Genomic DNA, 24,211 nt, shown 5'->3' with positions numbered 1-24,211 from the left:
CACCAACAGAGAACGCACGCATTTGGCACAATGACTGGCACGCGGCGGCGGGCCCCTTTTAAGACTAACAAAAAAATGATGGGGGCGGAGGATACTGAGCGCCTACTCTTTCCAACGCGCATGCGCAGCCCTTGACGTGCCCGCAAGCCCGGCCCCCTGCGCGTCCCCACGCGTGTGCGTGTTCGACCGGAACCCGGGCCCGGACCGGAAGTGAAGGGGCGGGACCACCGCAGCACGCCTGCGCCGTGAGAGGCCGTGCGACGAGGGGGCGTGGCCGCGCAGGCGTGCCAGGCACCCCGGCTCCGGAGCATAAACAAGAGGGGGGCCGGGATGAGGCGGCGGTTAATGCCCAGGCGGCGAGCGGCGGCGGCGAGCGAGGCGGCGATCGGGGCCCGGCGCCGACCCTGAGCTCACCCCAGCCTGCCCCACCCGCGCGCGAGCCCCCGGCCGGGCCCGCGGGCCGCGCGCCCACCATGAACCTGGCGAGTCAGAGCGGTGAGGCCGGCGCTAGCCAGCTGCTCTTCGCCAACTTCAACCAGGACGTCACGTAAGGACGGGCGGGGTCGGGGGTCGGGGTCAGGGTCCCGGGAGAACCAGGGGCCCTGGAGCCCGGGGAGGGCGGAGTCGTCCCCCACCCCCGGCGGGTCCCCCTTCCTTGGGGAACCCTCTAGGCTCTGCCCTGGGAGCTGCGACCTCTGGGCGGGGAAAGGGATGGAGCCAGGGGAGGTCTTTTCTTTTCCCCATCTCCAAGAAGGCTTTGTCTTTTCCATCTCACTTTTCGCCAAGTTGGGCCCGAACTTTGTGGCCTGACCTGTTGTCCCAACCATCTCTGGAGCGGTGGGGGTTGGGGGTGGGTTTCTCCCGTGCATCCCGCCTCCCCCCACCCCCCTTGTTCGTCAGGCTTCTTGCCTCACTCTTTCCGCTCTTCCAGGCTCTTCTCATCTCCTCGTCTTAAGGGAACCCCTCTATTTCCTTTTCTTCCTCTCGTGCTGTTCTTTTTGACAGGAAACCTTGATGTCTTCCTCGAGCAGGAAACAAACTTAGCAGTAATTCTGGTCTCTGACCCGGGGAGAAACTAGCCAAGGGGAGGGTTGTACCAGAGAAACCCGTGAGGAGTCCTGGAGCCTCGGGGAATGGGCCAGCCTTGTATGGGAAGAGAGGCCCTTGATGCCAACCCCTGGTTCCTAACGCTGTTTGTCCAAACCCTCACGGGTTTGAAGCCGATTCTTCAGAGGCTGTCTCCTGGGGGAACTTGTGAGAATAGTTATTAGAGGAGGTTTCTGGAGAAGGTAGGATGAGTGGGACTGGAAGGGAGGAGAGCCATCTTGGGAAGTGAGTAAGAGGAAGTGATGTAAGTGGGGAGGAGTGGGTCCTTGGCTTCATACTAAGTAGTAGGTTGAGTTGTTCCTGGCTCAGTGGAATCAGCAAAAGAAAAGTCATTTGTAGAATGGCAAGGCACCAAGTCAGTGGCATGCGGAGGGTGCTCAGTCACACCTTCCAGAGTTGGGAAAATAGTGCAGAGCCCCCCACGGTGGGATTGGGATGAGGCTTGGAAGGGAGCAGATCACCTGTGCCAACTTCAAAGGAGGAAACCGAAGTTCAGGAACTTGGGAGCAGAGCCTGGGTCTAGACTCTGTTAATAGTGGGGTGGGAGCAGCTTTCCTGAGTTCTCTTCCAGCCTCCTTTCCAGTCCACCCTGCTGTTGTTTGTACCTGCAGAGTAGGGTATGGAGGACGGTGAACACAGAAAGCAGACTGTAGCGATCTTTAAAGATGAAAAAGAGGAAGGGTTAGCGTGATGACCAAAAGCCACTCCAGGGAAAGCAATCTGGACCACCTGTTGCAGGGGGTTGTGACTGAGAACTATGTTATACTAATCTGGGTAGGGAAGAGGGCAGTTCAAACCAATGATGATTCTGTTTTTAAGCCCTTAGTATTTTGAGACCAGTAAGAATGGTAGCTTTATGGTTTTTTATGTCTTGTATAAATTAGAGAATCTCCAGAATATTTTCTACTGTTCTTCCTGTTTTTCACCGCTCACCATTTATATTGAAAGGAAATCAGGTATGAGAAAGCGTTCTCTTTTGCTGTCATTTCAAGTGGCATTCAAACACCATTTTCCTTATATGATAGAAGAATGTCACTCTTGCCTGAAATAAGATCTTTTTGTGCTTAGAAATTATGTGTTTTTCCCACTCCTCTGTGAGTCCTAAAGTTACTAGTTCAAGACCAGATTGCTGCATCATAATTTTGAGTTGCCAGAGAGACCTAGATAGAGTATGAGTAGAAATAAGAAGGAATAGTAAGCTAGGATTACACTAAAAGTTTATTGACTAAAGTGACTAATTTGTTGTCAGTGTACACCTGGGGAGAGGCCAGACCGTTCACCCCTTTCCCTCCCTTGCCCCATCTCCAGTATTTACGTTATTACGTAATTACGTCCAGTAATTTTTCAGAAGGCAAGGATTATTGGATCCACATTCATGGTATTCAGTGAGAAAATCTGGAACCACTTCACTTAATAGAAAATACATTGTGTGTTATACAGTAATGCTTGAACAGCAATATTCCTTTCATATGAAGCTATATCTGTCCTGTCTGTGGTAGTAATATGGTTTCAAATATTGTCAGGGTTTTGTTTTTCTTTTTCCTGTGATTTTTATCCTAAAAGTCTGGATGTTTTATTTTATTTTACCTTCTTTTTTTTTTTTTTAAACTAGGACTAGGGGGAAGGAATTAAGAGAAGCTGGTCCCTGTCATCTCCCACTTTTGAAAGTAACCCTTTGGAAGGCTTGTTTTGGAGGAGTGTTTGTTTTTTTGACATCAAAATTAAGAAACTAATAGGTGTGGAGTATCACTTGGCTCTTCAATGGAAATATCAGGGACTGAGTCCTTGCAGGAGGCCCCATGAGGCATGTGCAGACTCAGTGTTGGGCGGTAGCCGAATCGTTTAGAAACCACATTCCTCAGAGAAACAGAAGGACACAGACTTGACTTCCCTCATCTTCCGTCTGTAGCATTGATGCTGTTCGTGTCTAAGTTACGGGCACAGAGGCAGTAGGGAGGCACTGGTCTGAGTTTATTGCTCCCTTGGACCGGGGTGCTTCTAGGTTACATCAGTTGTCCTGGAAGGTCACTTCTCTCCTTTTCCCTCATCAGTAGATCCAGGGGCATGGGAGTAAGGACCCTTTGACCTTGAAGTTCTTGGTGGTTCTGCCCGCGTGTGGAGGGCATTTTGAGGAACCAGGGCAGTCACTGGGGAGGATATTGTCCAGCGGCAGAGGCCAGCAGTGAGCTACTGGGGAGCTAGTGGGATTTGGTGTGACACACGGGAGGTGCATAATGCACCTAAGGGAGAAGTGAAGGTCCCTCCCACGTCTCCTGCCTGGGTCCGAGATGAACAGTGGCAGCACATTATAGAAGGATCAGAGGGGGCTTCAGTTTAGGGGGAAGGTGAACTCTGCTTTGGATATTACTGAGTTTGAAAGGCCTTAGGGAGGTCCGGGTGAGGTCTGGGGTGGACAGGGGCTTACTGCGGTGGGCCCTGGGGCCTGCCAGGTCTCAGCAGCACTTAAGGCCGCTTCCTTTTTGTGGATGTGAGCTGTTTCCACTTTACCCCATCATTGAGTGTAGCTCTTTGGTGAAGATAACGAAAAGGGAAAACATTAGTGGGCCGGCTGATCGTGGGTAAGGGAATAAAGAAAAAAGCATTAAGAAAATGATTTTTTCCTTTTAAAATATTTTTGAAATGTTTTTTTAAAAAACATGTTTGTTTTTTAGTGGAAATCCCTGCCTTAGATACTGAGCAATCAAGTTTAAATTCAGTGACAGAGACCTGCAGGTAAAGATGGTGGATGGAACACAAGTATTAATTTTGGTTCCCGCTCAGAACCGTGATAGAATGGCAATCAGTAAAATATCAAAAAAAGATACGTAAAGAGGCTTAAGCCCATAGAATGAGGAGAATGAGAAAGAAAGGCACCAGCAACAAAATTTTGGAAACCAGCAAGGGATAAAGGAAGTAGCTTCTCCATCGCTGGTGGGAAAGGCAGAGAACTAGCCTACCTGAACCCGCAGAACCCCCAAAGGCTCAGGTCGGGTGGTCTAGGAAGCTCTGCGGTGGAGGAAAGTTTTGTGTGGCGAAGATCCAGAGGGCTGGCCCAAAGTGTGTCTCAGAAGCAGGGGCTGTCTCCTGCCCCCAAAGGTGAAGGACTGGGCCTTATCTCCAGAGGGTACCGTAGGGTCTCTGGATGTTGACACCAGCCACAGGTGAAGGCAGGGGTGTGGCAGTGAAATGGGGCGTTAAGTAAATATATCCTTTTTTCTGTTATTGCTGGTTTTCCCTTTGTCGGTAAAAGATCTCATTGTATTACCTTAAGAAACAAAACAAAAACTTTACTGCAGCGACACTTAGTGGGGAATGAGATTAGTTGTCAGGGAACTCTCATGCTTGTTTGTTACCATACCTGTCCCACGCTGCCTTCAGAGGTGGTGTTAAGAGCAGAATCTCCACAAAGTCGGGTCCGTGAACCTGACTGCTGGTATCCGAGATGTAAATATCACACCTGTTTATATTCCATGCCGTCCTTTAAAGGTGCCTGCTTTTATTGGTAAAGTGTATGCTCACGCTGTACCACACGCACCTATCAAAAACAGGTGGTGTATTTTTGTTTACATCCCCACTGATTTGGGGTTCACAAGCGGGAAGCCATGCAGTGAAAACTAGCGAAAGTGTTTAGTGCCCTAAACCCATTTCTGAGCATCTGGAAGAATGTCAGAGAGCAAGTATTTGATCAGTTTTAACAAATTCTGCCATTTGGAGCACAGGCAAGGCCCTGGGTATATAAAAGTCCAGGTTCTCATTCACCAATTCTGTTTGGTTAAGTTTGCCCATAGAAGAAGCCCCCTGGGCTTATTTTACATATAAAACTATGAAGCTTGGTTACTTGCTTTCCAGGTCAACAAGAAATTTGAAGGAGGGCCTGTTAATGCCGGTAGGGTGCCTGGAGAGCAGTGCTGGAAAAGGTGACAGGTGGTGTGTCGCCCAGCACGACTGCCCACCGCCCAAACCCTCAGCTCCCGTTAGGGTCTGAGGGTCACTTCACTCTGACAGTACACTTGTTCTGTGGTGCGAGTCCACTCGGCTGTCGAGGGTTTGCCATCCCACACAGAAACCTGTATAAGAATGACTTTTTAAGAGAATCGGAAATGCTGGGGGAAAAGGCTTGGGTGCTTAAAATAGTAACCCTAAGTTGTCTGGAAAACATTTTCCTGAACATCAATTTTCCAGAAGTTGTGAACTGCTGAGATTTTTTATTTTTAGCTTTCCTGAATATTCTTGTGTTTTTATTGGCTCCTTTATTGTTTTTCAAAGTATTTATAGGTAACAGTACCTAATTACTAGTTAATTAAATATAGTGAAGTGTTTTGCAGAGAATTATTTGAGTTGGTAGAGATTTACTCTGTTTATATATCTGGGGTGAACCAATTACAATTTGAAGTTCAATAGTGTTCATAGCAAGTCTGTTCTTTGAATGTGTTTCTTCTACCTGAGCGTGAGAGGTTGGAAATCTCAAGTTTCTAATAGATGAAATGATCATGAAAATAGCCCTAGTTTTATCTTGGCACACACGTACTCATCGTGTGAGCTGTCAGCCTTGTTATTTCTGGGCTTCTGGTTTACCTTCTGCTTCCTCTTGTTGCCTTGCTCTCCCAGACATGAAGCGCCAGGCAGGCCCCTGCTCTGAGTCCGCCTGTCCCACCGCTTCCCGCCCTCTGTGTTTCTGAAACCCATGCTTGCAGCTCATCTCTGCTGCCTGGGTCACTCACGTCCTGGACAGCAGTAGTCTTCTGCGAGGGAAGCTCATCTCGTGTTGCAGCTCTGCCACGCTGGGGATCTGGAGCGAGAGCTCGGAAGTCCTCCCAAGCCTCTGAGCTAAAGCAGCGGTGTTGGGTGGTGAATGTGGGCTCGTACACACAGGGTTGTCCTTCTGGCCCAGCCCTGCGATGTGGTCTTCCCCTTGCAGACTGGGAGTTAGCTCTTGGTCTGTTTTATTTCCATCCCACTGCCTAGCCTCAGCATCACATGACTGAGCTGCGTTCGTTACAGCCCACTGCAGTGCCAAGAGACACCGTCATTCACCAAGGGTATAAATGCCTTTGTTTAAAATTTGCATGTTATCTTCACCTTCGGACTCTCCCATACAACCACGCACGTGTGTCGGGTCACCTGAGAAACCCCACTGTGTTTGAGGGGATCATTGGTTTAGGGTCGAGTACTTTTATTTTTATGTCAGACTTACCTTTAAAGTTTCACTCTCTGCCTTTGTTGACAGTCGCCTTTTCCTGGCCTGAGATCCGGCGTCTTCCTTGCCCCACCTCTTTTCCCCTCTGCCACTACTCACCTGGTACCAGCTACACGAACCCGTGTGTGCTAGTTTTGGGTGGAGATGATGGAGAAAGTTTGGTAACGAGGAGCTCGTTTGTGCATTATTCCTGCCTACACGTCTCAGCTCTTATTTCTGAATTTGGCTTTTTTGCAGGTCTCTAGCTGTTGGTAGTAAATCCGGGTATAAATTTTTCTCCCTTTCTTCTGTGGATAAACTGGAACAGATCTATGAATGCAGTAAGTGTTTGCTTTATTTTTCCCCTTTCTTAAAGTAGACAAGTTATACTTGAATTAGGTTGTATTCTTAATTGAAACGTGATGGTTAAAATACAGAGATACCCCTTGACCATGGATCTGCCTTCACCTTAGCCTTACTGCCAGGGGGCAGCTGTGACTGTGAACAGCCGGTATTTGCTCTCTGAGATCATATCAAAGTGTGCATTTGCATGCTTATAAATGTACATGTAGAAATACTTGAAGTGCTTGTTTTATGGGCCCTCTTTTTCAATACATGATATCACGCTATATTACTCTGTAATGCTCCCCCTTTTTAAATGTGAATAAAACTATTTAGGTATCTCTCATGGAAGACTTCCAGAATTTGAAAAATTTACACCCCGCCTCGGAATGGTTTATTTTTTTCCCAGTTGGCATCTTACGGTGTTTTCATAGCTGTGTGTCAGAGACCTGTGGGGTTGCAGGAGGACCGTGAACTTTGACACCTTTCTCAGTCACCTGCTGTGACTTTACATAGATCACTTCATGGACCTCAGTTTCTTTGTGTGTGTGTGTGTGTGTGTGTGTGTGTGTGTGTGTGTAAAAGAATGAAAGAGAGAGAGAGAGTACTTGCTGAATAAATAGTAGTAGGTACAGGCCCTGCCCCAGTGAGAGTGGGATGAAAAACTTTGACTCACACGTACCTAACTTTTTCATCAGTAGAATTGTAGGTTTATGTGTAGTTGTGAGAAATACTCCAGGTCCCTCTACCCTTTTCCCAGTTCCCCCCAGTGGTAACATTCTGCAAAAGTTCAATAAAGCATCCCAATCAGGAAGGCGACAGGATGCGATTCGTGTGTGTGTGTGTGTGTGTGTGTGTGTGCACGCGCGCACGTGTTGTCAGAGTGTGTGTGCGCGTGTGTGGTCCCACCCAGCCCGAACACCCATATCCACCACAGTGGAGCTACCCGGTGGTTCTAACAGCACAGGGTCCTTCCATTGCCCTTTTGTAACCACACCTGTCTACCCCCACCCTAGTCACAGATCCCAGGCAGCCAGGAACCTGTCCTCTGATTCCAGAATGACTGTCATTTCGCAGATGTTACATCAACGGAAGTATGTAGCTTTTTGAGGGGTTTCTCTGGTGGCTCAGCGATGAGGAACCTGCCTGCCAACACAGGAGACGCAGGAGATGCGGGTTCGATCCATGGGTGGGAAAGATCCCCTGGAGGAGGAAATGGCAACACACTCCGCTATTCTTGCCTGGAAATCCCACGGAGCCCTGACGGTCCATGGGGTCAAAAAAGGGTCGGACATAACTTAGCGACTAAACACCAGCAGACCTTTTGAGAACTGGCTGTTGTCACTCTGCGTCTTTCCCTGGAAGTTCACCCAAGCTGCTGGGTGTCGGTAGCGCCACCTTTTCTGTTGCTGGAATTCTGTATGCGGACACGGCCCAGCTGCTTCTCCTGCACCTGAAACTCCCCCTTCGTAAGAGACATTAGCCGGCAGAGGAGAACTGCAAAGTGGAACACCATGGCTCACCAGAATGAATCACCTGGCAGAGCACTCGTGGGCTGGCTCCAGTCTTGGGCTGTTAGAGCTGGCGGGTCTCGTGTGGCTGTGACATCACTGCTCTGGGATTGATGTCTAAGTGTGATTGCTGAGTGCTGTGGTGGTGTGGGGGTTTTTTGTTTTTAAGTGCCGAGCTGTTTTCCAAGGAGGCTGCGCCGGTTTGCATTCCTGCCTATAGTGTATGGGTGAGCCCGCCCCTCGGAATCCTTGCCCGCGCTGGGTGTGGCCGGCGTGTCTTGTTTAGGCCGTCCTGGTGGAGCTGTGCGCGGCTGTCTCACTCTGCTTTGTGTTCCGTGACGGCTAATGACGTCGAAAATCTTTTCATGTGCTTATTTGTGTTGGCCCACTTTGTAATGCTGAGTTTTGAAAGTTCTTTATATACCCTCGATGCTAGTCCTTTCTCATGTACGTGGTTTGTAAATAGTTTCTCTACACATGACGATAACTCTGAAGCCTGCCTGTGGCCTGACCTCATTAAGAATTCTCTTTACAGAGAACTGAGGAGGTCAGTATGCTCATATTCCGTCACTCTGGGGTATGAATTCAGAGAGAGGTTTGCCCTTTATCATTTTAATTATCCACATGGGCATGCAGTTGGGGAAATTGGGTTTTCTCTGTATTAACGATGCCAGTGTCTGCTTCTGGAATGTTCCACTGTTAGCGACTTTGCTTCCACCGTGGTTTGGTATTCCCTTTTGGAATGCTCCTTTACCCGTTAGTGTCCCTTACGAAGGGGGAGTTTCAGTGAGTGGTTGTGAAGAGACACCCCGTGTCCACTGTTGGTTTCGTTCGCCGAGGACCTGCCGTGTGCCGGCCCTGTTCCGGCCGTGGAGACGCAGCAGTGACAGTTCCTGCTCTCGTGACCCTCTGTTTAAATGGAGGCAGACCAGGAACGAACAAATGTGCTTGTGTCAGATGCCAGGCCGGGGACACGGTGTGGGGCAAACGCAGCTGTGAATCCCACCGCCCACCTCCGTTAGCGTGCGGCGAGGCCCGCAGGAGAAAAGGCACTTCCGTGTACCTGGCGCTTGCAGCGGCAGAGTTCTCGCGCCCACCGGGGTCCCAGGCTCACCAGGCTCCCTCCAGGCCCTGGCCTCCCCTCTCGGGTCCGCCTCGGGCGCCCCTCACCTCCAGCAGTGGGAGGTGTCTGAACCCCCAGGAGGCCCCCGGAGGCCGGGATCTGGGCCCTTCATGAGGAGACAGCTGGAAGCGGGACTCTTCGAGTGCGGGTCCCTGACTCACGGCTCCTGCCACGGACTTGACTCCTCATCTGTCTGATGCTTACCGGATCTCCTACCAAAGCCTTTCTCCCCATGCGGGGCTGGCGGGTGCGGTCTGGGTGATGAAGTGTATCCGAGCCCTAGCACTTGCTCACCTCCACACTGGCCGCCTTCATTTAGCCCCACACACGATCATTTCCTGTAGGGAGTTTCTTCACAGGAGAAAGGATTCCACTAGGCTTTTCGAATGAGTGAAGCATTTACTAAATCTGCGTCCCCACCAGTGCCCAGTTGTGCTGTTAAATTGTGGCTGCAGGGATTAGTCATCTGGTTTGAAATGTACAGGATTCCGCACCCCACCCCCACCCGTTGTGCTTAGAAAGGGTCTTGGCACTTCCTCAGATTGAATCCATTCAGTGACTAATGTGTTTCCTTGAAGTTTATTAAGTGATTTTTGGCACCTTATTTTTCAAAGGTTTTTGTTGGAATAAAATGTGATGCTTTTTTTTTTTGGCTGCTCCAGGCCTTAGCTGTGGCATGGGCTCTGTTAGTCGCAGCCTGTGGGATCTCGTTCCCTGCCCAGGGTTACACCTGGGCCACCTGCTTTGGGAGCCTGGAGCCTTAACCACTGGGCCACCAGAGAAGTCCCCCAAATGTGATGTCTTGATAGCATCATCAGAAGAGTGGGTATATACTGACCAGCGTGGTAAAGTGGTATAGAGATTTCTTTGTTCTTCTTAGTGAACTTTTGCCCTTAAAATAGGTGAGGGAATGGACAGAGAACTCTCTGACAGTTAATGCACTGAAGCTGTGGAATTCTTTTGCTCCTAGAATATTATCCACCTTTCCTCTTTCATATTCTTTTATTAAGTAGATAAAAAGAATGTCTCTTAGAAAACAAATTAGCTACTGCACCAAGATGGTTTTCTGGCATTTTTCTGCACTTAGAATCTGAGCAGAGTAGAACTTACTGCTCCAGACTCAGCCTGGCTCAGCAGACCGTGACTCTTGACCGACCGTCATAAGTTCAGATCCTTGCTGTTGGTGACCGCTGCTGCCACAGAAAGAATGAGCCAGACCTGGTCTTGGGAAAAGCAAGATTGACCACTACTTGTTCTGTTGTTTATTTAACAACAACAACAAAAAACCAAGACCTTTGCCCAGCAGCACTGGAAGATTTTTGCTTTTAACTCTATACTGTTCTTTCAGACTTCAAGTTGCAGGAAGTCCCGTGTTTACGCCTTGCCCACTGTGTGTGCCCTGTTTGTTTAATCACTCTCTCTTTCCCTCTCGTGTCCTTTTCTATTTACCTGTAGGTGTGTGATGTGCAAATATGTGGTCTCTCTTCCCTGAAACACTACTGCCATGAAACCGTACCCTGGTAGACAATATAAATAAAGGTTGTAGATTTATTGTTTGTAAAATGCCACAGAAGTTTGGAAGGAAAAATTGGCCTTTTCAGATTCGACGACGAATTGTTTGTAAAATGCCATGGAAGTTTGGAAGGAGAAGTTGGCCTTTTCAGATTCTGTGTCCTGTGTCATCTTTGCATTTTATGTTTCTGAGCTAGGACCTCAAACCTCACGAGGCCTTCGGTTTGGAAACAAAACATAAGCAGGCTGTCCATCTCGGTCCAGAATGGGCAGACTGGGCGCTGGCTGGAACAGTCCGCTCGGTGAGGTGTGCCGTGATGGGGCTTCCAGTGGCGCAGCCCAGGACCCTCTCTGCCTGCATCTGTTGTGGTGGACGATCAGATGGGCCGCACACGCACGTGTCCTCTGAGCCCCTGGTGTCCTGGACATGCCAGGCGGGGACGGCACAGTGCTGGTTCGCGGCTTGGTTCCTCCCCGCTTCACCCTGTGGGAAGTTTTATCACCACCAGCTCTGCAGTGCACCAGGAGGACGACATTCTTTCTAGAAGGAAGTGGTTTCATCCATTTGGATGGGCAGTCTCTAGGAGGAAGTTCGGCACAAACTGCCCGAGGCCACCACGATGGGCCGTGAGAGCCAGGCCTCCGGGCGCACCCACGCCGCGCTGCTCCCCGGGCGTCAACCTGGATCCCAGCGCTGCCGGCCGTGCCCGCTTCCGTGTTGTGGGACGTGACCACTCACTCGGGGTCTGTGGACGCTGTGGCTGCTTATTTTCAAAAGTTCTCTCAGGAGTGAGGTGTTAACATAGAAATGTTTAAACTGGAAATAATACAGCAGAAAAATAAGTAAATGTGAACCACCAGCAGGGTATGAACCACAAGCAGGTTGTGACCCACGGGCAGGGTGTGAACCACGAGCAGGGTGAACCACGGGCAGGGTGTGAACCATGGGCAGGGTGTGACCCACGGGCAGTGTGAACCACGGGCAGGGTGTGAACCATGGGCAGGGTGTGAACCATGAGCAGTGAACCACAGGCAGTGTGTGACCCACGAGCAGGGTGTGACCCACGGGCAGGGTGTGAACCACGAGCAGGGTGTGAACCATGAGCAGTGAACCACAGGCAGTGTGTGACCCACGAGCAGGGTGTGAACCATGAGCAGTGAACCTGGCAGTGTGTGAACCATGAGCAGGGTGCGAACCATGGGCAGTGTGAACCACGAGCAGGGTGTGAACCATGAGCAGTGAACCTGGCAGTGTGTGACCCACGAGCAGGGTGTGAACCACAGACAGTGTGAACCACGAGCAGGGTGTGAACCATGAGCAGTGAACCTGGCAGTGTGTGAACCATGAGCAGGGTGCGAACCACAGACAGTGTGAACCACGAGCAGGGTGTGAACCATGAGCAGTGAACCTGGCAGTGTGTGAACCATGAGCAGGGTGCGAACCATGGGCAGTGTGTGAACCACGAGCAGGGTGTGAACCGCAGGCAGGGTGTGAACCGCAGGCAGTGAACTGCAGGCAGTGTGTGAACCTGGCATTGTATAAAGGTAGATCACTTTGTGAAGGTGTGTTCCTGAAAGGTCCAGGGCGATTCCTAGGCTGAAGGGGTGGGGTCCTCTTGGTTGGTTGTTGCTGAAGCAGAGACGAAAGCACATGGCCCTTTTGGTGGTTGGCAGTTCCTCTGCCCTTTGCAGGCAGCCTTGGCCATTCTCTGATTTTTCTGGCTCCTTTGGAAATCTGATGGAAGTTGCGGGTACTTCCCAGAGAAAAACCCAATGCTTAGCATGTGATTTTAGCAGTTTGAGAGCCTGTGGAAGCCTGTGTGTGCTCCCGGTCCAGGGCCATGGGTCACCCCAGGGAGAGGGTCGTGGTGAAGGCCCTCCACCCTCCCTGTCGCTGGGCTGCTGCCCCCGTCTGTCTGTCCATCACTCTTGCTCACCACCCTGTGCTCGCTACATCAGGTCTCAGCATACTGGTCAGAATTCACATGGATGCAGTAGTCTGCCTGTGGGGTTTTTTTGAAGCTTTTTTGAGATGTAATTTGGATGCCAATAAAAAACCACCTGTTTAAAGTGTACAGTTCAGCAGGTTCCAGTATATTTACTGGGTTGTGCAACCTACCTTAATCTAATTTTAAAACATTGTTATCACTCCCCAAAGAACCCCTGAGTCCATTAGCAGCAGGGTGACGGCTCCCCTCTCCCTCACCCCTCAGCCCTGAGCAACGCTAATCTCCTTTATGCCGCTGTCGATCTGCTGCTCTGGAAGTTTCAGATAAATGGAATGGCGTGGGCCTGGCTTCCTTCTCGTGGGCTGGTTCCGTGGCTCTGCCATGCTGGAGCGTGGGCGAGCACTTCCCTTCCTTTCTTGCTCAGTGTCATCACGGTGTGGATGTGCTGTGTTTGCTGATGGACAAGCGATGGATGTGCCATTGTTTGGGTGTTGTTTCCCTTTGGCTGTTGTGAATGTTTGTGTGCCAGGTTATCATGTGGATGTGTATTTATAAGCCTGAGGTTTTTTAATGTTTTTTTGTCTTTTTTGCATTTCTTAAATCATAACTGAAATGAAACTTTATTCCAGAAGTCATTGTCCTTTGCATGTGTTTTTCTTCGATTTTCCTACTCTTTCTGTTGGATCATTTCTCTTACTGCTTGAAGGCACAGGAGCCATTTGGTGGAGGTTGCGAATACTTCTGGGCCGTTTGCTTCTTCACCTCTCTCGTGGTCTCTTCGCCCTCCTTGATGTTTTGTGCCCAGCCCAGCTCTTGAGGCTTTCAGAGTCCTCCCTGTTCTGGGTGCTTAAGCACTCTCGCACGTCTTCCTTCAGTTCTGTGGCTTCGGGTTCTACATTAAATACCTGATCCACTCTTAGCTGATTCTGATGTAAGAAATCTTCCACTTTTTTCATGAGCTGGAAAAGACATTTTTCCTGTGTCTTCGTTTATTTAGCGGGAATGTCAAGATGATGAGCCTCTCGTTGAAAAGTCAGCAAAGAAAAGGATGGTTGAGGCCAAACGGCAGAAGGATGACATTTGTGAGTCTAGGTCCTGGGTATTTGGAGCTTCGTCACAGTGTCTGCTCTTAGGAATGTTTGCAGCTAAAAACAGCTTGGCTGCCTCCACGCCACGCTTCCCCTGTTGTTAAAATGCTAGAAAGAAGTTTCTTATGCTTCTTCTCATGAAAGTTTCAAAAATTCTCAAACTTAGAGTGGGGTGGGATGCTAGACAGACACCTAAAGCAAATGTTTCTTTACTTTTTCTGCCCTTGGTTTAAGCGAATGAACGATTCATCCCTTTCCTCTTCTCACCGTTTTGTTAATGGAAGTTTTCACACACAGAGAAAAGTTGAAAGTATTTTATAGTCAGTACCCATGTCCCAAGGATCTGGAGTCTGTTGTGACCGTTGAACTTGCCTGTCCGTCTTGTGTGTCTGCATTTCAAAGCCCCTTGCAGACAGCCGTCTGTGCACAGTCTCTGTGTACAGTCAGTACACGCCTCATGTTTACACACACATCTGGAGGAAGCATCCGTGTCTGACTAATGCATGTACATCCGTGTGACCTGGACTCCCATCACAGTTGACCATCACCCCAGAAAGCTCCCTCACCCCACCCCCGGGAGGCAGGCCGTGTTCTGGGTTTCCTGCTATGGCTTGGTTTTGCCTGTTCTCCAGGAGCTTGACTTTACTGCCCATCCCATTCCACGTAATAGCAAAACCTTAGTTTTAGTCCCACAGATGTGTGTCGTGTCGCCTTGGGCTGACTCCCCCTGGATAGGCCCCATGCCAAGCACGTCAGAGTTCAAACCCACATGGCGATGACCCAGGCCACTGCATTCTCCTGGAAAGAGTTTCTGTCTTAATATGGGACCTGTGGAGCTTACTCGTTCACTTTAGTCGTTTGGTTTCTAAACTTACAAGTGTTTTTTCAGTTAAAGCATGGAATTTAGTGACAGGGCTTGTTGGAAGGAGCCATCGGTCTTGGGTATGGGCAAGCCTGGTCACAGTGCGCTCAGGCCCTGCAGGTCCCCGGGTTGTGACCCATCTAGTTCTCTGTCCTCTGAGCTCGGGACCTCATGGAGTAGAGTGTGGCCTTGGGCCATTGTTAGGTTGATCAGCAGGCCGCTGCTTAACCCCGGCTCAGCTGCAGCTCAGGTCCAGACAGCTGGAAATCATCCAGAGTCCTGCCTTCCAGAATGCTCTTTGCTCCTCCCCTGAACTGACCCCGGTGACCACAAGTAAATGCAGTGGGGACTGAGGGAGCTGGGGGTGAGGTGACAGCCGTGGAGAGTCCACTGTGCCCCTGTTTTCTGGGCAGGTCGCTGCACACACGGTTTCTAGGCACAGTCTTCTGAGTGGGGGTGTCCCCGTGTGAGTGGGGCGCAGGGACCTAAGGGGCGGAGAGCAGACACACTGGGGTCCGTAAGCCCGGAGCCCCGGGCGTGGAGCCCGCGGGAGCACGTGGGGGCCCGTCGAGTGTCAGGTGCAGCCTGTGTGGAGTGGGGGGCCTGCCCCGTGGCCGAGAGCTGGGGGTCTCTGAGGAGCAGGCTCTCCTTTCAGAGTGTGGGGCGACCGGCGGGCAGCTCGCCTGGGCCTTGTAAACCATGAACTTGACCTGGGGGTCTACCCCCTGCCCCCACCTGCCCCCGAGCTCTCCGCAGGGAGCCTGCCCTTAGACGCGTGTTCATGTGCGGGGACCCCTGGGGCCAGTTGACAGGATACACGCTCACGTGTGTTTGTTTTCTCCCTCCTTTCAGCTGACACGGAAGACGTGTGCATCGTGGAGAGATTGTTCTCGAGCAGCCTGGTGGCCATCGTCAGCCTCAAGGCTCCCAGGAAGCTGAAGGTTTGCCACTTTAAGAAGGGGACCGAGATCTGCAACTACAGCTACTCCAATACCATCCTGGCCGTGAAGCTCAACAGGCAGGTGGGCGGCGCTCCCGCTCACCGCCCCGGGGCCCGGGTTCCCGGGAGGCTCTGGGCTGCGAGGCTGTTCCAGTGACCTGGGAGGCGGCCGCCGGGCCTCGGGCAGATCCCGGCCGCTCTGCTCCCCTCACAGCCCGCCTGGGCTCAGGTCTGCTCGCTCCTCTCAGCAGTTTTGCTCAGACTGCAGCCCGCCCCCTGCCCCATTCCTGATGATGCCCTGGCTAGTGCCATTAGCTTTACCCATCCCTTAAGACATGAACCTTTTTTTATAAGAGTTACCTTTTTAAAAAACCTCTGAACATCTTTTTTTTCTTTCCATGCTGTGTGGCTTATGAGATCTTAGTTCCCTGACCGGCGATTGAACCCAGGCCTTAGCAGTGAAAGCAGAGACCTGACCAAGGACACCCAAGGAATTCTTTATCCCTTTTTTAACTGTTAATTTAACTTTTAACTAAAGGTGAAGGATTTACTACCTTTTTATGTCTGGTTTATGTCCCAAAACCCACAAAGATGTCTGGCCTGAAGCATGGGCCTGGTGGCCAGGACCTGAGGTAGTGCCCGGGATGGCCGCGTGGCTGCGGTTTACTCAGCCTCACTCAGCATCGGGTTCTCAAAGCAGCAGGCCTTCACCAGAGCGACCCCAGCCTCTCAACCTGGTTTTCATGAGGGGAGGGCCGAGAGCGAAACAAAATCAAACCCCAGTTTTCTTAGCTAGGGACCACTTTCTGTCATGCTCAATTATACCTCACAGTTAGAGGTCCTCTGTAACCGGAGGAGGGAGCTGCAGGCGTGGGGGGCTCAGCTCCAGGGGACTGAGGGGGGTGGGGGCGGGGTGGGGGCGGGGCCTGGAGCGTGGTGCACACGCAGTGATGGACGGGGCCTGGGCCTGGAGCATGGTGCACACGCAGTGATGGGCGGGGCCTGGAGCGTGGTGCACGTGCGTGATGGGCGGGGCCTAGAGCGTGGTGCACACGTGATGGGCGGGGCCTGGAGCATGCGGTGCACATGCGGTGATGGGCGGGGCCTGGGCCTGGAGCCTGGTGCACATGCGGTGATGGGCGGGGCCTGGAGTGCACACGCGGTGATGGGCCTGGAGCGCCGTGCACACGCGGCGTTCCGGAAGGAGCGTGGTGTCCGGTGCAGGAGGCCCTACCTGGGGCTCGGGGTCGGGCGCTCCCTCACGTCCTGCCTCCGTGTCCGCGTCTCTCGCAGAGGCTGATCGTGTGCCTGGAGGAGTCTCTCTATATCCACAATATCCGGGACATGAAGGTGCTGCACACCATCCGGGAGACGCCCCCAAACCCCACTGGTGAGCGGGGCGGGGCGCCGCCGCCTCAGAGGTCTCTGTCCGTGAGAGTTCTCTCTCCTTAGGTTCCACGGGCTGAGACAGTGTTGCTCTTAGAGCCAGCTACCGTCCTTCTGATGCTGGTCTCGTGACCGCACGAGTCATGGGCTCTGTCAGCATGCAGCCTTGGGGTTTCTGATCAGTTCCAACCACGGCCTTAGGGCCTTTGAGCAGTCCCGCTGTCACTTGCGGGGCGTGGGGCGGGGGGGGGGGGGGGGGGGGGGGGGCTTGGAACTTGGAAGGCCCAGCGATGCGACCACCCAGGTCGCATCAGAGCTCGTGGCCTCCCCGCCTCGCTGAGCACGTGCCGGCTGCTGGTGGAGCCCGGGGGCCCCGATCTGACCCGCTTTGTCCCCGTGTGTTGCCCGCAGGCTTGTGTGCGCTGTCCATCAACAACGACAACTGTTACCTGGCCTATCCAGGCAGCGCCACCATTGGGGAGGTGCAGGTCTTCGACACCATCAACCTGGTGAGGCTCCTGGGGAGCGGTGCGATGCCCATCCTTCCTCAGGCGAGGGTCGGTGCCTCCGGCCTCCTTGTTCCCTGGCTCGGCGGCTCAATTCCCGACGCAGCCTCCTGGTGGCCGAGCGGGTCGGGTCGTTCTGCCTCCAGCCGCGCTCCTGCCCCCCTCCCCGTGCTGAGCAGTGGGCAGCACGCGTGCCGGAGGGAAAGGAGGAAGCGACAGAGCCTCTGTGGGGACGTTGCTTTCCTTTCTCTTTAAGGCTCCGAGTGGCATTTCCGTGCCCCTTCCCCAGCCCCTGGTTAATCGGGTGGACTTGGCATCTGTGTCAGCCATGCAGGGGTTTCCATAACAGCTGTGGGCGTTCTCAGCGCGTGACTTCACGGGCGGCGGGGGTCACTCGCAGTCACAGTGGTCACGGGGTCACTTTCCCCTCCCCTCCAGAGAGCTGCGAACATGATCCCGGCTCATGACAGCCCGTTAGCAGCCCTGGCCTTCGACGCCAGCGGAACCAAACTCGCCACTGCTTCCGAGAAGGTAAGGCGGCTGCGTGCAAACTCGGAGTCCCGCCAGCTTGTCCACCGCAGTTCACACAGCCCAGCCCCCAGAGCGGTGTCTGTCCCCACTGCTCACAGCCAGGCCCACGTGCCCGCAGCCACGCGCGCCTGAGCCGAGCGAGCGCGGTGGCTGAAGCATGCTGGGCCGGGGTGTGCCAGCCATCCTGCCGGGGAGCGCCGCAGCTGTGGCTGCAGGGCCCTCAGCGTTAGGATGAGCAGTGACGGCGTCTCACCGTGTGAACAGCGAGCAGGGTGTGCTCTGACGGTGCCGGCGAGGGACGGGGTGCAGGACTCGGGGTCGTGCTGCTGGGACAGCTGTCGGCGCCCGTCCGCCAGCGTCCGAAGAGCAAGAGACCTGAGTCTGGTTCCACTCAGCTCAACCTCCTGTTTCTGTCGTCTTCTCCCTGCTGCAGGGGACCGTGATTAGGGTATTTTCCATTCCAGAAGGACAGAAACTCTTTGAGTTCCGGAGAGGAGTGAAGAGGTAACGTGTGCAAGTGTCCAGAATGGAATCTGGAGCATCTGTTTGCAGTTCGGTTTCACGTTCTCTGTGACCGGCAGTGGGCACTTAAGCCCTGGGGACCCCCGTCCAGCCGCCAGCAATCTCAGCCCAGCTGGTGGGGCAGGAGGGGCCTGGGGTCTTGTGGGAGGTCAAGGGGCGTTGTTACAGAGGCAGCTGTGTTTTGTTGTTTGTGATTGCCCTGAGTGCCGAGCTGCGTGGCCCGATAGCCCGGGCTGTGAAAGGAGGAGCTTGCGCAGCTGGGCCCGCGCTGAGTGGGCACTGGGGCTCCTGACCTGGGCAGCGGCTCCTCCCCTTCTCCTCGACTCTGAAAACCCATAAGCAGCTCCTGCAGCCCCCCTCCGACCAGCAGCTGGCTCTGGCCGCACAGTGTTTTTCTAAAGAAACGGCAGAGCGCAGCCGCCCTGTGGCATGAGGTCTGCATCCCTGCCTGGTGGGGCCTGACCCGCGGGACCTGGAGCCGCCTTCTCCAGGGCTCTCACGGGTGATCTCGGGCTGCCGGCCTCCCTGTCCCCTGCTTCCTGTCTCTCTCCTTCCTTTTTCCTTTGCTTTTCCTCACGCTCATCTGTCTGGGTCTTGTCTTTTGCTGCTCCCGCCCCTGTGTCTGCATTTCTGCCCTGAGCCTCCCCGGCCCCGCTCTGGGCATCCATCCTCAGCCACGGCGTCTCTCTGTGCCCGGGGATGCCTCCATGTCCCCAGGCCACCTGCCGAGGTTTCCCACGTTTCTCCCGCCTACTGGGCCCTCCACCCAGCGGCCAGAGCATGGGCCACTGTGCTGCACATAGCATGTCCCAGGGAACAGCCCCGCCCTCCTCCTGGCGCCTGAACCTGGGGGGCGCCCGCCCCGCCGCCGGCCTCGCCCGCCCCAGGCATCTCCACCTGGCCTTGCGCTCACCGTGGCCTCAGCTCGTGTCCGCCGGGTTCTGGCCCTCAGGCCTGAGCCCACTGGCTGTTCTTCCACGGGGGAGTGAGACAGATGGGGACAGCCCTGCGGGGAGCCTCTCGGGGCCTCCCCGTTCCCGGGTTCACGCCACACGCAGGACTCCTTGCTTTCCTGCTGTGGTGCGCCTCCCTGCCCCGTCTCTCCCAGCTCCTCAGAGGAGCTGTCTCCACGTGGGCCCTGGCCGTGACCTGCCGGCTCCTGCGCCCTCCCGCCAGTCGAGCGCCCCCTCCTGCCTCTCCCCCAGTGTCTGCAGCGCCTTCCCTTCGCTGCTCAGCCCTCTCTTCGCAGCACTGAGCCCCGGCCCCCAGCCTCCAGGCTCCTCTAGGCGGGAGCCACGTCCGCGCCTTCGCACGTGCCCGTGCGCCGTGAGCTCCAGAAACACGCGCAGAGCCCCTCCCCAGGGACAGGGCTCAGCGCACCTTGTGGCTGGAGGGCTGTGAGGAAACGAGGCGCGGGGTTTTTACAGTGATGTTTTAAGGAGAGCTAGTTTCAGGATGTCAGAAGTTTATTCTTAAACGTTATCAGGGTCGCCAGTTCATGCTTTTCCATGTTAAGAATTGCTATAATCTCAGTGATTAGGTTTCTTTTGCTAAGCTTAGTGCTGTAAGTCTAGCCTGATTCTGCCAAAAATGATTTAGCGAAGCCCTGATTCCTTTCATTATGTGGCCACGTGAAGACCTGTTAAAGGAAGGCTCGGTCAGGGCGTCAGCTTTCAGACGCTCTCCTTCCTCACATGGTTTGAGAAGGTGACTAGAAAGGAGTAAGAAGGCCCTCCTGCGCCTGTCATGGGAACCTTCCTTCGATGTGATGTCCCTTCCGGAGGGGGCGGCGGTGCTGGCTGCCGTCTGCCCTCCGCGTCCGGGCAGCAGTGTGGCCGACCCCGCCCCTCTCGCCGCAGGTGTGTGAGCATCTGCTCCCTGGCCTTCAGCATGGATGGCATGTTCCTGTCTGCCTCCAGCAACACCGAGACTGTGCACATCTTCAAACTCGAGACTGTGAAAGAAAAGTGAGTCGCAGAGACGTTGAGAGGGACACAGGGCCCTCTGTCCACCGACGGGCAGAAGCGTGGACGCTGTCCGGGGGGCTCGTGGGGGCTCAGCGGCGGGATGGGTGGGGTTCGAAGGGGGCCTGCTGGGTGAGGCGGCAGAGGGTGGTTGCCCCCAGCGCTTCCCCCCATGGCACGTCTTGGGGGACCACCCTGGGAGGGGGCACTTGCCTCTCTCCTGCCGAGAGGCGTTTTCCGTTTGTGCAGCCGTTGATTTAAAGAGCGTGTGACTGCAGCGGTGTGTGTGGCGAAGGGCGTGGTTCTGCGTTGTCGTCTCTTAGCGTCTATGGCGAGCCTCCCACTAGGATCAGTGCTGTTATCTGTGCTGTCTCACCCTGAGGGGCCTGTGGGGTGACTCACATGTCTCTACAGAGTAAACACAGCAGGGATGGGCTGCGGGAGTGCACGGGTGGCTGCGCTCGGAGTGTTTGGAGACTTCCCGATAGAAAGATGCAGCGGTCCTGGACGTGGGCCTCGTGTCCTCAGCAACAGAGCAGGGGCCGGTTGTTTCCTGGCCCCTCTGCAGACCCTCCAAGGACACAGTCTGTGACGTCCCCAGGGTCCCCGCGAGCCTGGGAGCCTTCTCTCGAGTCTCGGGGCTGAGCCTCGCCTCCGCGTGAGGGGCGCGTGGTCGCTCTCAGCCCAGGGCCCACGCGTGTCTGACGGTGTTCCCCCTCCCAGGCCTCAGGAGGAGCCCACCACCTGGACCGGCTACTTCGGGAAGGTGCTCATGGCGTCCACCAGCTACTTGCCCTCGCAAGTGACAGAGATGTTCAACCAGGGCAGGGCCTTCGCCACGGTGCGCCTGCCTTTCTGTGGCCACAAGAACATCTGTGCGCTGGCCACGTGAGTTGGGGAGGGGGGCTGCCTCTGTCCCATGCATCCAGCCGGGAGCGGGGTCCCGGGCCACCGGGGATGACCTGCACACCTGGCCCTCTGGTTTAGACCAGAGTCTCGGGGACGCGGAGGGGGCCGTAGGTTGGACGCTGTTAGGGAACCCAGATGCCCGCCCCCACAGCGTCTGACCCTCCACGCCTCCTCTTCCCGTTGTTGCTGGGACATTTGGAGAGCATCATTAGTTCAGAACCGCGTGAGAGGGCCAGTTCCTGAGCCCTGGCCTCCAGCACGGGCAGCCTCACGAGGCCCGAGGCTCTTTATCTTCGTGTGTGGACTGTGTGTGTGCACGAAACTACACTCGCTCGTTTGCGGGGGGGCGTTCTTCCCTGGCCCGGCTAAAGGCCAGGCTGTTAGTTTAATAGGAACTTTGTGGAAGTTTCGGATCTAGAACTTGGTTGCTTTTTATTCTCACTAGAATCCAGAAGATTCCCCGATTGCTGGTGGGTGCCTCGGACGGGTACCTGTACATGTACAACCTGGACCCCCAGGAAGGTGGCGAATGCACCCTCATGAAGCAGCACCAGTGAGTCGGCTGCGCCTCTGCCAGGCGGGAGGGGGTCCCTGTGGGCAAGGGCGACTTGCTCGTTTTCCCAAAGCCAGGGACCCAGAGGCTCGGGTCTCTGCACGACCACCCATCGGTGTGGGTGCGAGCCTACCCTCCACGCCTCTGCCCGCGCCCAGCTCAGCACGCAGCAGAGACCAGAGCGGCTGGGGTGCACTTTTCCTGTGGGTGGGGGGTGTGTCTCGGGGCAGGGCCGCTGAGGACGCAGCTCAGCGTCGTGCACGGAAGCAGCAACCTCAGGGTGCCGTCTGTGATGTGGGGCGGGTTCTCCAGGGGCCTGGGATGCTGCTGAGACGCTGCTGTTCTCTTTGAAGAGAAGGAATAAATGTTAGTTAATTGGGAGGTAGTGCCGTTGGGTTTTCTGTCTTTAAACAGTGGTACCCTAATACTCTTACAATCAGGGCGAACATGGGGGTGATTTTGTTATTTTACAGCGTACTCTGGTTTGGTCTTCAGTCTCAGGAAACGCAGTGGGGTTGCCTAGGTCCAGCTCTCTCCATCAGACTGAGCGTGTGTAAATCCCGGGGAACACACTCGGGGGAGTCACCGCGCGGGTCAGCGCAGCGTCACGCGTGGCCCTCCGGGCGGCCCCGGCATGGCCCTGACTTGTCCCTGCTGGTTTTTCTGTCCTCGTCCAGGTTGGATGGCAGCATGGAGACAACCAACGAGATCCTGGACTCCACGTCCCAGGACTGCCCCCTGGTGGCGCAGGCGTACAGCGCAGCCGTGGCCAAGGGCCCGCTCGCGCCTTCGTCCCCCACGGCGCTGGGTAAGGGCTGGGCCGAGCCTGGGGGCGGGGCCTGAGAGCTCGGCTCTCCTGCACTCGGGGGCGGGGCCTGCAGGCTCAGGCCGGCTGTTGTAAAGCACAGTTTCAAAGGCCTCCCGAGGCTGAGTCCATTTTCATCTTTGAGACAAAAGTAGCTCTCTGGCGTTAGGTGCCTGTGGACTGTCCACCGCCTGCCCCTACTCAGCTCAGATTCTGCCCCAAACCCTTGGTCTTGACCCTCCCGCCTGGGGCCCGGGTCAGCGGGCAGGCCCAGGCAGGAGGGGGCCGGCTCCCCCAGGCCGCCCCGGGCCCCGCCCCGGGCATGAGTGGTCGCGTGCTCCGCCCACCGCACTCTCGCTCACTGTTTCACCCCGAGGTGAAGGCAGCTTGTGCTCCAAGGAGGCTCTGAGCATCCTTGTCCCGGTTCTGGGCACCCCCACCCCACCCCGGAGGGCTCTCCGCAGCCTGTCCCCTGGGTCCACACGGGCGCCCCGCTCCTTCCTGACCTTGTGGGTCTTGGAAAGTCAGCTCTCTCTTGGGTGGCTCAGGGCTGTAGAGAGCTCGCTGGTCAGGGCGGAGGTGAGAACTCCACGTCCTGTGGGCCGTGAGCCCCCTGCTGGCCCAGGTCCTGCTTCAGGGTCGGCCTCCCTGAGGGGCCGGCTCACCGGGGGCTTGGCCTGCCTGTGGGGACTGCCCACGGTTGGGCGGGCATCGGCGTCCCCGAGGGGACTGCCCACCAGGGCTCAGCCTGCCTGCCGCTCTCTCTGCAGCCTACACGGACGAGCTGGGCGCCGCGGGCGGCTCGGGGCTGGAGGACGAGGCCAGCGCCCTGCGGCTGGAGGATGACAGCGAGCACCCCCCCATGATTCTGCGGACGGACTGACCGCGACCTGTGACCTCCTCGGGCCCCGAGGCAGAGGACACTGGCTGACAGAGGACTTCGCAGTCATGCTGCTATGAACTTTGACCCAAGCTGGGGAGAGGATGGCAGAGACTTCTACAGAAAAAAGAAAAAAAAAAGATTGTAGCTGTAGGCTCATTCCATACTGTTGAGAAATACATTGTTTTCACTTCAGTGGCTTTTAATCCTGCTTATGAATTTTTAGCTTTTCGTTGGTTTTCTCTTTTTTTGCCAAAATCAACTGTGTGGTGAAGCCCTCGAAACACTTTTGCTTTGCATGTATTCATGTGCCAAGCCAGCCAGGAGCTCTCGAGCCCGCTCGTAACAGCCCGCAGGCGTCTGGGGTTTTCCGTCTGTACAGAGAGGTGCGGGCCGAGAAGGCGGCCCGGCGAGCACGCATCTGGTCCCGCTCAGGCGGGCCGGGCGGCGGCCTTGGGGGGTCCTCTCTCCCTGGAGCCCCTCCGGGACCATTTCTCTCCCCTCTCCCCGTTTTATTTTGTTAATTAAATTCTTTCCAAATTGGA

The 24,211-nt window shown here is 54.8% G+C and overlaps 1 protein-coding gene across 2 annotated transcripts; it reads left to right on the top strand.

The window, feature by feature from the left end:
- The first annotated feature begins 278 nt into the window (after positions 1 to 278).
- WIPI2 (WD repeat domain, phosphoinositide interacting 2) lies at positions 279 to 24,211 on the top strand. Of its 2 annotated transcripts, XM_043915375.1 has the most exons (12): positions 279 to 547; positions 6,542 to 6,624; positions 15,523 to 15,692; positions 16,904 to 17,000; positions 17,408 to 17,505; positions 17,941 to 18,033; positions 18,467 to 18,537; positions 20,415 to 20,522; positions 21,243 to 21,407; positions 21,874 to 21,981; positions 22,659 to 22,789; positions 23,557 to 24,211. In XM_043915375.1, the coding sequence occupies exons 1-12, from the start codon at positions 474 to 476 to the stop codon at positions 23,667 to 23,669; spliced, it is 1,311 nt and encodes a 436-aa protein (XP_043771310.1). In that variant the 5' UTR covers positions 279 to 473; the 3' UTR covers positions 23,670 to 24,211. The 2 variants fall into 2 exon arrangements, with proteins under 2 accessions (XP_043771310.1, XP_043771311.1); XM_043915376.1 differs by lacking the exons at positions 279 to 547; positions 6,542 to 6,624 and having other exon boundaries at positions 15,555 to 15,688.

This window comes from Cervus elaphus, chromosome 10 (genome assembly GCF_910594005.1).
Source record: "Cervus elaphus chromosome 10, mCerEla1.1, whole genome shotgun sequence".
In the NCBI taxonomy this organism is placed as follows: Eukaryota; Metazoa; Chordata; class Mammalia; order Artiodactyla; family Cervidae; genus Cervus; species Cervus elaphus.
This window is presented reverse-complemented; position numbering and strand designations above follow the sequence as displayed.